At 38.2% G+C, this 13,917-nt stretch overlaps 1 protein-coding gene across 5 annotated transcripts in view; it reads left to right on the top strand.

Moving 5' to 3' along the window:
- The window catches only part of ANKIB1 (ankyrin repeat and IBR domain containing 1), a 137,979-nt gene that overhangs the window by 77,378 nt on the left and 46,684 nt on the right, over window positions 1-13,917 (top strand). For all 5 annotated transcript variants that reach the window (XM_024127813.3, XM_024127823.3, XM_024127815.3 and 2 more), the window contains exons 4-5: window positions 7,292-7,474; window positions 12,503-12,620. In XM_024127813.3, coding sequence (XP_023983581.1) covers window positions 7,292-7,474; window positions 12,503-12,620 — 301 coding nt within the window. The remainder of the gene's footprint in view (window positions 1-7,291; window positions 7,475-12,502; window positions 12,621-13,917) is intronic.

The following is a 13,917-nucleotide window of genomic DNA, read 5'->3' on the forward strand; positions in this document are numbered from 1 at the left end:
CGTGGGATCCTCCCAGACCGGGGCGCGAACCCGGTTCCCCTGCATCGGCAGACGGACGCGCAACCACTGCGCCACCAGCGAAGCCCGCACCTGGGGTTTTAAAACTGTAAAAAGAATACAGAAATTGTAGTCTCATCTCAGCAACTGAGTAACTTTGCCTGTTTCTGGGCCTCAGTTTTCTAATTTTTAATCAAGAAAGTTATGATTTCATTATTGCCTCCAAAACATTATGATGCTAAGAGCTATTAATTATTTAGGCATTAACTGTTATAGGCATTGAAGGGAAGGAGACATCATTTAAATTTTACTTAGCCCAGAAGATTTCATGGGTAGCAGTAATATTTGAGTGGATGAGATTTCAGTTTAAGTATTTGGAGGAGACTACTCAAAATGTGGCCCTCAGCACATTTTGTAGCATCAGTAACGCCTGGGAGCTTGTTATAAGTACAAATTCTTGTGCCCCACAGACCTCCAGATTCCAAATCAGAATCTCTGGGGGTAGACTCCAGGAATGCTTTAAGTAAGTTTTACTGGTTATTCGTTTGCATGTTATAGTTTGAGAAGCACTGATCTAGGTCTCGAACATATGCAGATTGAAGTATTTTGCAGAGGTTTGATAAGAGAGATGACTTAAAATGAAGATAGAAGCCATACTAAGTAGAAATACTAATGCCAAGAATTTTGGATTTATTTATAGAAAATTGAGCCATTTAAATTTTTTGATTGGTGGAGTGCTATTATGAAAGCAAATATAGTAAGATTAGCCTAATGGTTATAATGTAGAATAGAGTTGGAAGGGGGGACTTCTAAAGGAGTGGTTCTTAAAGCCTTGCTACCCAGACAATGGTCCTCAGACTGGCATTGGCATGAATTTGGGTACTTGTTGGGAATGCAGAATCTCAGGCCTCATCTCAGATCAGCTGAGTCTGAATTTGTAGTTTAACAAGAACCCCAAGGTGATTCATTCATACTCACATTAAAGTTTGAGAATCCTTGGTTTAGAGCAGTAGTCTGTGGGACATACAATGGAATCACCTTTAAAGAGTTCATATATTTAATCCCCACTCTAGATCACCCTAATATGACTATCAGACTACCCAGATGATTCATAAACAATTTGGAAACCTTTGTGCTGAAACAGTGGTTGTAACCATGTCTGCACAAAAAATCCCATAGTGTAGACCATATCTCAAATGAATAAAATTGGAATTTCTGAGAGTGGACCCCCAGACACTAGTATATTAAACTTCTCCAGATGATTCTAGTGTTCAGCCAAGGTTGAAAACCAGTCTACTAGGGGGAGTGACAGGAGTTAGAATATTATTGCACTAATTCTGCTGTGAACTGATAAAGGGCCTGGATTTGTATGGTGGTATTAGAAATGGAAAGAATGAGGCAGATGCATTTAGGTGACTTGGTCAGTTGATACAAGAAAGCAAGGGAGAGAAAGGTTAAAAATGATGGAGACTTTATTTATTTATTTTATTTTTGGCTGCGTTGGGTCTTTGTTGCTGCACGCGGGCTTTCTCTAGTTGTGGCGAGCGGGGGCCACTTTTCGTTGCTGTGCCTGGACCTCTCGCTGCGGTGGCTTCTCCCGTTGCGGAGCACAGGCTCTAGGCACACGGGCTCAGTAATTGTGGCCCATGGGCTCTAGAGCAAAGGCTCAGCAGTTGTGGCCCGCGGACTCAGCTGCTCTGTGGCATGTGGGATCTTCCCGGACCAGGGATCGAACCCGTGTCCCCTGCATTGGCAGGCGGACTCTTAACCACTGCACCACCAGGGAAGCCCGTTGGAGACTTTAAAATGTTAATATTAACAATGTTGAGCTATCTTTGGATAATATAATTTTCTCTCTTTGAGTTTTTTTTTGCATTTTGTGTAACAATCTGCTATCATATCTATAATTAGAGTAAAATAAATTTATTTTTAAGTAAACTGAGCATGATTTTGAACCTTGTTCACTTTGAAGCCTGCTAACAATTGACAGACATTTAAAAAGTGAGATGAGGTGTTGTATGTCAACTACACTTTAGTTGTAAAAAGAAAAAAAAAATTAAAAGTGAGATGAGGTGAAGGAATTGGTTAGAAGGAAGGGAGAATATCTTGCATTTTCATTTAGAAGGAGATTGTGGTCTTAGATTATCCACATGAAATGGTATTCAGGCTATTGAAGATTAGAACTAACTGGGAGTAATGAATATAGATTTAGAATTAAATGTTATCTGCAAGATAAGATATAGATAAGGAATCTAAGGAAAAGACTTTATAGATAAAATTACAGAATTAAAGTCACAGCATCAACTTGGAGAATGCCTATGTTTAAAGGGAGTGAGAACAATAAGTGGCCTACAACAAAAACCAAAAAAGCAGAGAAGAGAACCAAAATAATACATTGTCGAGGATGCCAAGAGAAGAATTTCAAGGAGAGGAGGTAGTCAGTCATTTGATGTGCTTCAGAAAGGGCAAGGAATTACAAGACCGATAAGGCTGTTGGATTTGAGAGGTATTAATGACTTTCAGGAATATTATAGTGAAGTGGGCAGAGTAGAAGCCAGATTGCTGGGAGAAGTTGAGTAATTTGCTGAGGAAGTAGAGAGACAGCGGATGTCAGTCACTAAGTTGACAAATGTGGCCAAGAGAGAAAGTAAAGTATTGGGGAAGTGACAAGAAGGCTAACAGAATTAAGATAGGGGACTCCTGTACCAGGAGCCAGTAGAAAGAGAGTGAAGATGGAGGGAGTGATGGAGTGCTCAAGGTCATAGAGGAAACAGATGAGGAAATGGTAATTTTACAACCAGAAGAGACTAAGAATTATCTTTTTTTACATTTTTTCTCAAGATTATGTAAGCCTCATTTTATAGATGGACCTGGTAAACTGAGACTTAACAGAAGTTAAATGACTTGTTCAGAGTCAACCAGCCATTTAGATGATGGATCAAAGGGGTGGGAAGGGGTTTGTCATGAACTAAGGGCTGTCCTTCCCCGCTTCCTCTGGGATTATGAACAGAAAGGAAGGCAAAATCGATAAACAGATGCGCTGAAATAGTGATAATTGGATGTTTTTTTTTTTTAATTTTTAAATTAAATTTTATTTTTTTTAACATCTTTATTGGAGTATAATTGCTTTACAATGGTGTGTTAGTTTCTGCTTTACAACAAAGTGAATCAGTTATACATATACATATGTTCCCATATCTCCTCCCTCTTGCGTCTCCCTCCCCATGTTCTAGTAGGTCTGTGTCTTTATTCCCGTCTTAACCCTAGGTTCTTCATGACATTTTTTTTTCTTAGATTCCATATATATGTGTTAGCATACGGTATTTGTTTTTCCTCCTTCTGACTTACTTTACTCTGTATGACAGACTCCAGGTCCATCCACCTCACTACAAATAATGGATGTTTCTTTTAAGGTAGAAAATTGTATGTACCACCAAGTGTCTGAGATAGGCTAAAAAACACATTTGAATAAAATATTCAGTTGTCCTTGCTTGAGAGTGGAGAAAATGATACTTAGAATGCTTTGGTTGAAGCATTTAAAAACTACCTCTTCAGAACCACGTGTAACACCCTATTATGTAAAAGCAAAACACCTGACTTTATGCAGCAAAAGTTTAACTAACAGATATCTTGACATCTTCTGCTTTCTTTTGTTCCAGCCTTAGGCCCCAAAGGTCAGTATGCTGAAATTCTTTTTAAAAAAGTAATCCTCCAATGTCAGGCAGTACTGGTGATAGCTAGCTAGCTTCTATGCCAAAGGTAGCATATACGTTGATTTTCCTTGCCAAGACAAATGCTGTAAACATGGACCCTCCGTTCCATCACTGTTTATGAGTTTCTGTCCAGGTACCAATTGCAGCAATGAGATACACATTTTTTGTGGCCCCTCACCCCACTCCCATCAGACTCATTTGGGGACTCCTTTCAAATTACCAATCAAGGCAAGAAGTCTCAAATTCTAAAAATAGTCTACAGTGACTCTCAACAATGACTTCTTGCACATCCCCTCTCCACACATCCTTTTTTTTTTTAAACCCCAAGGAATGCAGTCTATACTCTGGAAGGTTCCTCTTACCAATATTCTGGAATGGCACAGCCTCTTAAATTTTGTCTTTGCTTTTGCTAAAGACTAGGGTGATTAAGTTAAAGGTGATTTATCTTGTTTGCTAATATTTAGAATCTCTTCTGTGGTAGTATCTGTTGTGGAAGTAAATCAAGTCATGGCTTTGAAAGCCATCCCAGTGTGCATTTCTGCTACTCTGAATATCAAAGAACCATAGAGTCAAGTCAGCTCTCAGTTCTGTAGCAGCCAGAAGCAAATAGTCTGTTGTGTTAGTGAAGCAGAAAGGCTGAAAACAGTAACAGACCCTGCAATAGGTATAAGTCTGTGGACTTAATACAAGTTGCCAGTATTGAACAGAGAAGGTAATATAAATATGTCAGTTTCCATGCCATACAGGCCATAGTCTAGGGTCATTGCTTGTCAGAGTTTAATGTGCATAAGAATCTCCTGGAGATGAGAATCAGATTCTGATTTAGAGGCCTGGAGTGGGAGGGGCTTGGGTGGTAGCCCTGAGAGTCAGCATTTCTAACAAACCCCCTGGTGTCCCCGGACCACATTTAGACTAAAAAGGTTCCAGGTGGTAAATAGCAGCTGATATGACCTTGCCTTCAGGCTCTAGAAGGTGGCTGCAACAGTGACTGCTGAGAGCTATTTTTCACAGATTTTTTTTCTGTAAAGGGCCAGATGTAATGGGTAAATATTTTAAGCTTTGTGACCACAAGCCTGTGTTTCATATTCTTCTTGGTTTGTTTGTTTGCTTGTTTTTACAACTTAAAAAATGTTTTAAACCATCTTAGCTCTGAGGTATACCTTTGGCTTAGAGCAAGAAGCCTAAGTCATATCCATTGGGCTTGTCAAGTTAGCCCATGGCTTCCAGGCCTGGCATTGGTATAAGTCCCTTATTTTATCAGGGCCTCTTGGGATGACTGTGGAGGAACCATAAGGGTTAAGGATGACAGTCCCAAAAGCAATAAAAGACCTTTACAGGAAGATCCGTGTGTTTGTTGGAGGGAGAAGAGATAAAATTATTTGGAAGAAAATGAAAAGAAGCTACCATTTTTATTAACCCACATAAAAAATGAAAATCTCTAAAAAGTATTCACATTTAGATCATAAATAAGATCTGGCCAGAACTTTATGGTGGGCCCAGAATACATTTGACTTCTTTATTTTGTGATCAGCCTATTCTTTGGGTCAGTACAGTGTCCAGTCGTGGTTAAGAACTTGGTCAAACTTGTGTCTGAATCCCAGTTCTACTGCTTATTAGTTGAGTAACTTTGGTCAACTTGTTTAACTCTTCTGAAACATTATAATATCCCTGCCACTTGGGGTTGTTAATATTAGGTAAGAATATGTATTTGAAGTCCCAGCATAGTGCTTAGCACTTAGAAAACAATAAGTGGTGGCTGTTACTGTGTTGTTATGGTTGTGACTGAATTCTATAAAAGAATCAGCTCCATGACTAATTGTCAGGCTGTCCTTTAGGGTTGTCCTAGATTATGGCCCTCATGGTATTCATGTCCTTGTTAATGTCTCTGCAGACATACTGGGGAACCTTGAATCTATAGCCCTTAATAACAACATATTTAACTTCTGCAAAACCAGCAGAAACCTCAGTAGTGAACAAGTCAAGTCCCTATTCCATGTTTTTTTTTTTGTTTTTTGTTTTTTTTGTGGTATGCCGGCCTCCCTCTGCTGCGGCATTTCCCGTTGCGGAGGACAGGCTCCGGACGCGCAGGCTCAGCGGCCATGGCTCACGGGCCCAGCCGCTCCGCGGCATGTGGGATCCTCCCAGACCGGGGCGCGAACCCAGTTCCCCTGCATCGGCAGGCGGACGCGCAACCGCTGCGCCACTAGGGAAGCCCATCCATGTAATTTTAAAAGTGGGATTTCCCTGGGCGAAATCCTACCTTTAAATATCAAGAGATTTGATAGAGTATCTTCCCAACTTGGCTATCAGTAGCTATTCCCATTGCTTATTTGGAGGAATATTGAAAACAGTTTTGCTTCAGTGATTTGCTCAACCGAATTTTATTTCAGCGTTTAGCTGGATAATGAATGGTACAAATGAAAACTTTTGTCCGCCTTGTCAGGACATCCAGGTATTAGTTGTTAAATAACAGTATTGGCTGTGTCCTTCTTGTTTAAGAAAGATTTATAGAAATGTATAAAATTTAGAGCATTGAATGATCATAAAATTATTCATTTTTAAGTAAAACTTTGGATTGGACAGAATGCTTAAGAATTTCTTTGTAAAGTTTGAGAAATTGGTTTGTTGTTGTTTTTAACCAAAGGAAGTCATTGTGTGTTTTTTTTAAATAAATTTATTTCATTATTTATTTTTATTTTTGGCTGCGTTGGGTCTTCGTTGCTGTGCGCGGGCTTTCTCTGGTTACAGCAAGCAGGGGCTACTCTTCGTTGCGGTGTGCGGGCTTCTTATTGTGGTGGCTTCTCTTGTTGGGAGCACGGGCTCTAGGCGTGGGCTTCAGTAGTTGTGGCATGCAGGCTCAGTAGCTGTGGCTCGCGGGCTCTAGAGTGCAGGCTCAGTAGTTGTGGCGCAAGGGCTCAGTTATCTGCGGCATGTGGGATCTCCTTGGGCCAGGGCTCGAACCCGTGTCCCTTGCATTGACTGGCAGATTCTTAACCACTGCACCACCAGGGAAGCCTCAAAAGGAAGTCATCTTAACGCTAATAAGCAAGAAGTGCTAATCTTAAAATTAGAAGCCACTGGTATCTAAATAACTTTTATTGTCATTTCAGATACATACTGTTGAATTTTTGTTGTGCTTTATTAAAATTTTTCTAATAGGCAGCATGAAATAACTTGTCATTTAAATCTATAGTTGCAAATTTTTGTTGTTGTTGTTGTTTTTTAAATAAATTTATTTATTTATTTTTGGCTGCACTGGGTCTTTGTTGCTGCATACGGGCTTTCTCTAGTTGTGGCGAGTGGGGGCCACTCTTCCTTGCGGTGCACGGGCTTCTCATCGAGGTGGCTTCTCTTGTTGGAGAGCAGGGGCTTTAGGCGTGCTGGCTTCAGTAGTTGTGGCTTAAGGGCCCTAGAGCACAGGCTCAGTAGTTGTGGCACATGGGCTTAGTTGCTCTGCGGCATGTGGGATCTTCCCGGACCAGGGCTTGAACCCGTGTCCCCTGCATTGGCAGGCAGATTCTTAACCACTGTGCCACCAGGGAAGTCCTATAGTTGAAAGTTTTTGAAAAAATCTTTTTTAGCTTTTAGTAAAACATGGAGGAGACTTGTTTGCTGAGAATGAGAATAAAGATACTCCTTGTGATTGTGCTGAAAAGCAACACCACAAAGATTTGGCCCTCAATCTGGAATCTCAAATGGTATTCTCACGAGATCCTGAAGCTGAAGAAATAGAAGCTGAATATGCTGCATTAGACAAACGAGAGGTAAGTTATTTTAATAAAAAACCTATATGGATTTTATATTAAATTTTATTTTTTTCTTCTTTAAAACCCCGTTTGTGTCGTCTTCTTTGCAATATGCTAAATATCCTGTGATCTACATAGCCATAAGTATGAAAATACATCTAGAAAACGTGGAGGTGGTGTCTGTTCTTTAGCATATGTAAGTATGTTTAATTACATATAAATAGAGATGCTGACTCCAAGACTCCAGTCCTGTACTTCAGTCTCTGCCTGTCTTCTGGATTGCTCTTATCAACAAACATGCTTTGGTAACTCCCATCTTAAAAAACAAAACAACCTCTCCATTGACCACTCTTCCCCAGCCCTGTCCCTGTCCCCCTTCACTTGTAGCCCATTATCTCTGATCTTCATATGAGAAAAACAAAACTTAAGAGCTGTCTATACATACCAACTTCCTCACCTTCCCTTCACTCTTCAGCCCATTGCAGTGTGACTTTCTTCCCTTCTACTCTGATAGAACTGCACTGATGTGGACATCAAGAGTCACTGTGTTGCCAAATCCAGTAGGTGCTTTTCTTACTTGAATTCCTCAGCACCACTTGACATAATTAACCACTCCCTTAGTGAAGTACTCTTCCCTTGGCTTCAGCGACATTGCTTTCTGGTTTTCCTTTACATCTTCCTTGTCTCAGTCAGTAAACATTACCTCCATCCACTCAAGCATAATTGTGGCAAGCATTCTCGATTCCTCACATCCAAGCAGTCTGGGAATTCTGTCAGTTTACCTCCAAAGTTATAACCTAAATCCATTTACTCCTCCCATTCTCTACTCCTACCTCCTTAGGTCCTCTCCACCTTCACTTCTCATCCAAACTACTATAGTAGTTTCCTGACTGGTCTTCTTCCTTCTGTTCCCGTCCCCTTAGAATCCATTTTGTGCACAGTAGCCAGAGTGCCTTTTAAACTTAAATTAGATCATATCACTTAAACCATAGACTGACTTTTTTCATAGCACTTAGAATAAAATCCAAACTGTTTGCTCAGATATAAGACCTTATACGGCCTCGCCACTATTTACCTCTCCAACATCATCTCAGATGTTTTTTCCTGGCACACTTTGCTCTAATTGTAGTACCTAGACTATACTAAGGCTTTTGCATTTCCTGTTCCTTATGTCTAAAATCATTTTCCAAGTTTTCTCTTGACTATATCAGTTCTACAGAGAGGCAGTCTTTGACCATTCTTTCTGAAGTAGACCCCTCTCCTTCCATTATTCTTTACCATATACCCTGTTTATTTTTCGTAGCACTTATCACATGCTATAATTATTTTGTTTATATATTTTTATAGTTTACTTGTTTACTGCCTTTCTCTTTTATTAGATTGTCAACTTTATGAGGGCCAGAACCATAACTGCCTTATTTAGCAGAATATTTTCAGTGTCTAACACACTGCATGCACAGTGGGCATCCATAAATATTTCTTAAATAAAGAAATTGTTATAAGACACAGTAAATTTTTTCCTCTGAAAACGATTCTGATTCTTCAGTGTTCAGTGCTAACTTGATTCTGAGAGGACTTATATAACTATTATTGGTATGTGTTTAGGCACTTTTATTTGCCATTCCTCTTTAAATTAGTTTTCTTTTTCTTTCTTGGTATCAGTATTGGACTGCTTTGAAGGTTATTGCTGGTTTGTGTTAATCTGAAAAAGAAGCTGTTTATCTTTGCAGCAGGAAAGAGAAAGGCACCTTCATTTTAATCCCTCCTGCAGAAGAAAGGGGTACTGCCTGCTTGGAACTGAGCAATGTATTGAAATGCTTCACATGACCTAGTTATAGTTCCATTGCAGAAATTCAGAGTGAATATGTTACATGTTCATGAAGGCAATATGTCTTTCTCCTTCAAGGACTGTTTTTCTTCCATTGTAACCTATTTAAGTTTTAAACTGTACATTAAAAAAAAGAATCTATACAGATTGCTTTATATCAATATTATTCCTTTCTTAATGTATCTAAAGTCTAATTTTATTTGGTTCAACATAAATTAGGTAGAATGATGGCTAATCTGAAAAAGAACATTTAGGAAATATACCAGGAAATAAACAGTTGCCACCACTGGGAATATCAGGAAATATTGGTTTTCATTGCTGAGGCAGGAAAGATACCTGGAGTCCCAAATCTGAACTTGGAACACAGTTTCTAGAAGCAATGTTATATATAGTGTATAAATTCTAGACTGGAATGAGTACTACAAATTTAATCATTAAAGGATTTGGTAGATATTTGCAGGACAGTGTGGTTCATAAATTAGCTTAAAAGCAAACTGTACATGATGATTTGGGGGCACTTTTTAAAGGATAGTTAGGGTTAAATTTCGCCTTTTTCCTTTTTTAGTTAATCTCTATATAGAATAGTTTAGGTTAAATTTTTATTTCTTTTTCTACTTAAGGTTATAGGATACCTGTAATATGTAGAGATTCATGGCAGTGTAGCTGAATGCATATATAGGTGTAGTAGACTATTAATACAGTGTGATATGAAATGTATTCGGCATTAAGTTTTTACTATCATTTGTAAAAAGAGTAACACTGCATACTGATTGAGTGCGTGCTCTGCCCCTGTTTAAAGCTTTTAACATCCCCAGTGATTTTTCTTTAATTTTTTTTTTTTTTTTTGGCCGTGCTGAGTGGCATGTGGGATCCTAGTTCCCTGACCAGGGATCGGACCCGCGCCCCCTGCATTGGAAGCGTGGAGTCTTAACCACTGGACCGCCAGGGAAGTTCTTTAATTTTTTAATTAAAACTTTTTCAGCCAAACACCCTCTTTATAAGAAGAAGCAGAATGAAAATTTAAAATAGTCATTATTCTACCATTTATAAATAATACTTGTAACATTTTGCCTTCCATTTTTCATCAGTGTGATGATATTGTACATTTTACATCCTGTAGTTTTTTTTTTTCTTAACATTTTTTGATATTCACAAACTCATCATGGAAAACATTTTGAATGACTGATAACTACTCTAACATGTAGATGTCCTGTAACTCCCTTAAAGTACATTTGGGTTCCTTGCATTTTGTCACTTTTAAAAGTAACATTGCAGTTGACCAGCTTGTTCACGTTGTGATAGACCTTAGGATAGATTCCTATAAGTAAAGTTATTGAGTCACAAGATCAGTATTTTTTTTTTTTTTTTTTGTGGTATGCGGGCCTCCCTCTGTTGTGGCCTCTGCCGTTGCGGAGCACAGGCTCCGGACGCGCAGGCTCAGCGGCCATGGCTCACGGGCCCAGCCGCTCCGCGGCATGTGGGATCCTCCCAGACCGGGGCGTGAACCCGGTTCCCCTGCATCGGCAGGCGGACGCGCAACCACTGCGCCACCAGGGAAGCCCTAAGATCAGTATTTTAAAGGCTCATGATACGTGATGCTTAGTCATTAAATGATAATCCAATTTTTGTTTTTACCCACAGTACGTCAGAGGGCCATCTCACTGCAACCTTACCAATATTGAGGGGTGTTTTTGTTTTTGTTTTTTCCAAACCTTGGCCAGTTTGTTAGGTAAAGAGTTTGTATACTTAAGGACGTTTGTGTGTTTATAACTTTTGACATTTTAAATTTACTGATTGTCTCAAATTCCTTATATATTAAAAGCAACACACTTTTTATGTTTAAATCGTGGCAGTTTCTTTTGCAGTCAAGTCTGTCAGTCTTTCCTGTCATTAATACACTCATTGCTTATATATGCTTCCCTGCCAGAAGACATCTTAGGATCAGGAAACTTACATCAACTGAGAGAAATTACCCCTGGTGAATAGAGTTCCCACCATATGGGGTTAAGTAAGAATTGATGAAATGGTTTCCATGATAATCAAAAAAACAAAGCAAGAAATAAAGATAATATCTAATTTTAAAATATCTATAAATCAGCTATAAGGGATAGCTGATTTATAGAGACTGCCCAGAACTCTCTGGAATGTGTGATAGATGTTACCAAAGGACATCCTCAATGGTTGTTATTCTAATAAGTATTTGAGAATTTCTGCTGCTTTTTAAGTTATGGTCTTTAGTTCTATGCTTACTGCAGTAAGCTGGTTACATCTGTTTAAAGGATTGAAATAGATATGTGTATCAATATTAATAATAACACAATATTGAATAAAAATAAAAGCAAATTGCTTAGCGATATATTTAATGTTATGCCATAATATTATGATAGCTACAAATCAAATTCATGATAGTGATTGCCGTAAGCAAGAATAGGGAAATGTAATGGGGAAAACATGTCACAGGTTATTTTAGCTTTTATAAATTTCTGAATAGTGAGACATTTGTGATTTTATTCCTTGTGTGTTTTCTGTTAAAAGCAAAAAAAAAAAGTATAAAGGATAACAAAAGAATTTTAAAAACCTGAAATGATACAGTACCTTTATGAAGAAAACTAAGAAGCATTAACACTTGAATAAACAGAGAGAATACATTTATGATAAGTTGAATAGTATGTCATAACCACTTCTCTCCAAATTAATTAATAGGTATCATATAATCCCACTAGCAATCCAGATTGTATCTTAATAAGTGTCAATGTTGGTGGTTCAGTAATTAAAAGTGAATCTAAGTGAAAACATACATTGATATATTCACATACAGTTGATTTGCAAAATGAAAAGACTGGATAAAAATACTTGAGAACTTTAATCATGACCATTGCTCAGTGGCGGGATTATAGATTTCTATTTCTAATTCTTTTTTGTATTATTCAGATTTTTAAAACTATGAAATAAGATGGTTTTGTCATTATAGTATGATTCTTTTGTTTTAGAATGATAAGGTACATGAGACTAGGCATCTACTTTCCAGCTTAAAAAAGACTTCGTGAGAGAGTAGTTTGAAGTCCATGATAGTGGAACATACAGAGCCTTTTTAACTTCATTGCCAAACTGGAACTGGAAGGTTAAATAAATAATAATCATATATATTTATTTATAGGCATTTAGAACTTCCTAATAGTATAATAGCCAATTTAACTTTGTTTTTCTTCTTTTTAAAGCCATATGAAGGATTAAGACCTCAGGATCTTCGTAGATTGAAAGATATGCTTATTGTGGAAACAGCAGACATGCTCCAGGCTCCACTATTTACTGCTGAAGCTTTACTTCGAGCTCATGGTAATGAAAGAAATGTGCTTCTGATAACACGAGTGCCTTTTGAAACTTTTCAGAGTTAAAAGGTGGCTATTTTAATGTTTTAATATAAAACAGAATAGTTTGCCAAACAAGCCTAAGTTCATTTTTGTGCAGTAGTTACTGCAGTACTCAGCATCCTCATAACATTTTTTTTTTTTTTTTTTTTTTTTTTTTTTTTGTGGTATGCGGGCCTCCCTCTGCTGCGGCCTCTCCCGTTGCGGAGCACAGGCTCCGGACGCGCAGGCCCAGCGGCCATGGCTCACGGGCCCAGCCGCTCCGCGGCATGTGGGATCTACCCAGACCGGGGCGCGAACCCGGTTCCCCTGCATCGGCAGGCGGACGCGCAACCACTGCGCCACCAGGGAAGCCCCCTCATAACATTTTGTATTTTGAAGTATAAACTGGCTACGAATCGTAGAGAGAAACAGGAAATTTCCTTTGAAAATTGAGCTACTAAATCAACTTATAGATTGTCTAATTTTAGAAATGTATCTGATTCGAGCAGGGTTGAGAGTTGGAATCCATAGTCCTAGTCCTGGTTTTGACATTAATTTTTACTAAAGTCAATTAAATAAAGTTAACTAACAGTTGTGTTATTAGTATTGTCAGTTGTATTTATTTTATGTAAAAGCTGTTTCTCACCATGAAATACACAAAGAGAAATTTAGAGAGTCAAGGCAGGAATATGTTATTCCTTTTAAGGTGAGGTTTTTTGTTTGTTTGTTTTTATTTTTTTGAGGACATTACCAAATTTACTTAGGAAAAGTGCTCAGCTTATTTTAAGTTCTCTGTGATACTTAGTATAACCATTCTGGGAGTTGTTACATGCTGAGTTGGACCCTCTCATTGCACACTTGATATTTGACATTTTGGCTTATTTCAAAGAGGTTTTTTCTGGTTTAGAAATTATTTTTAAAAATAGAAAGGTAAATGGCTCTTCTCATCCAGTAATTTTGAGGCATACCGGTCTGTTTTAACTATAAATCTTTACCATCTATACTAAAATAGAATGTCAACTTCCAAAAATTTTTATATAACGTTTTGATCAGAAGAAAATTTAAACTGCATATTTCATCCTCCTTTGATCACCTCTGTGAATAATTTGGTATATAACCATCCAGAATCACTAACTTCAATATTGATATTTCCCAGAGTTCTGTACTTGACACTCTTTTCCACTTTATATACCAGTGGCTCTATATTTTAGTATAAATAAGGATAGCCTGGGAAACTAACCAGAGAATCCTAGGACGACTTCCAGGGAGTCTAAGTCTTTAGG

This window comes from Physeter macrocephalus, chromosome 5, assembly GCF_002837175.3.
Source record: "Physeter macrocephalus isolate SW-GA chromosome 5, ASM283717v5, whole genome shotgun sequence".
Classification (NCBI taxonomy): Eukaryota; Metazoa; Chordata; class Mammalia; order Artiodactyla; family Physeteridae; genus Physeter; species Physeter macrocephalus.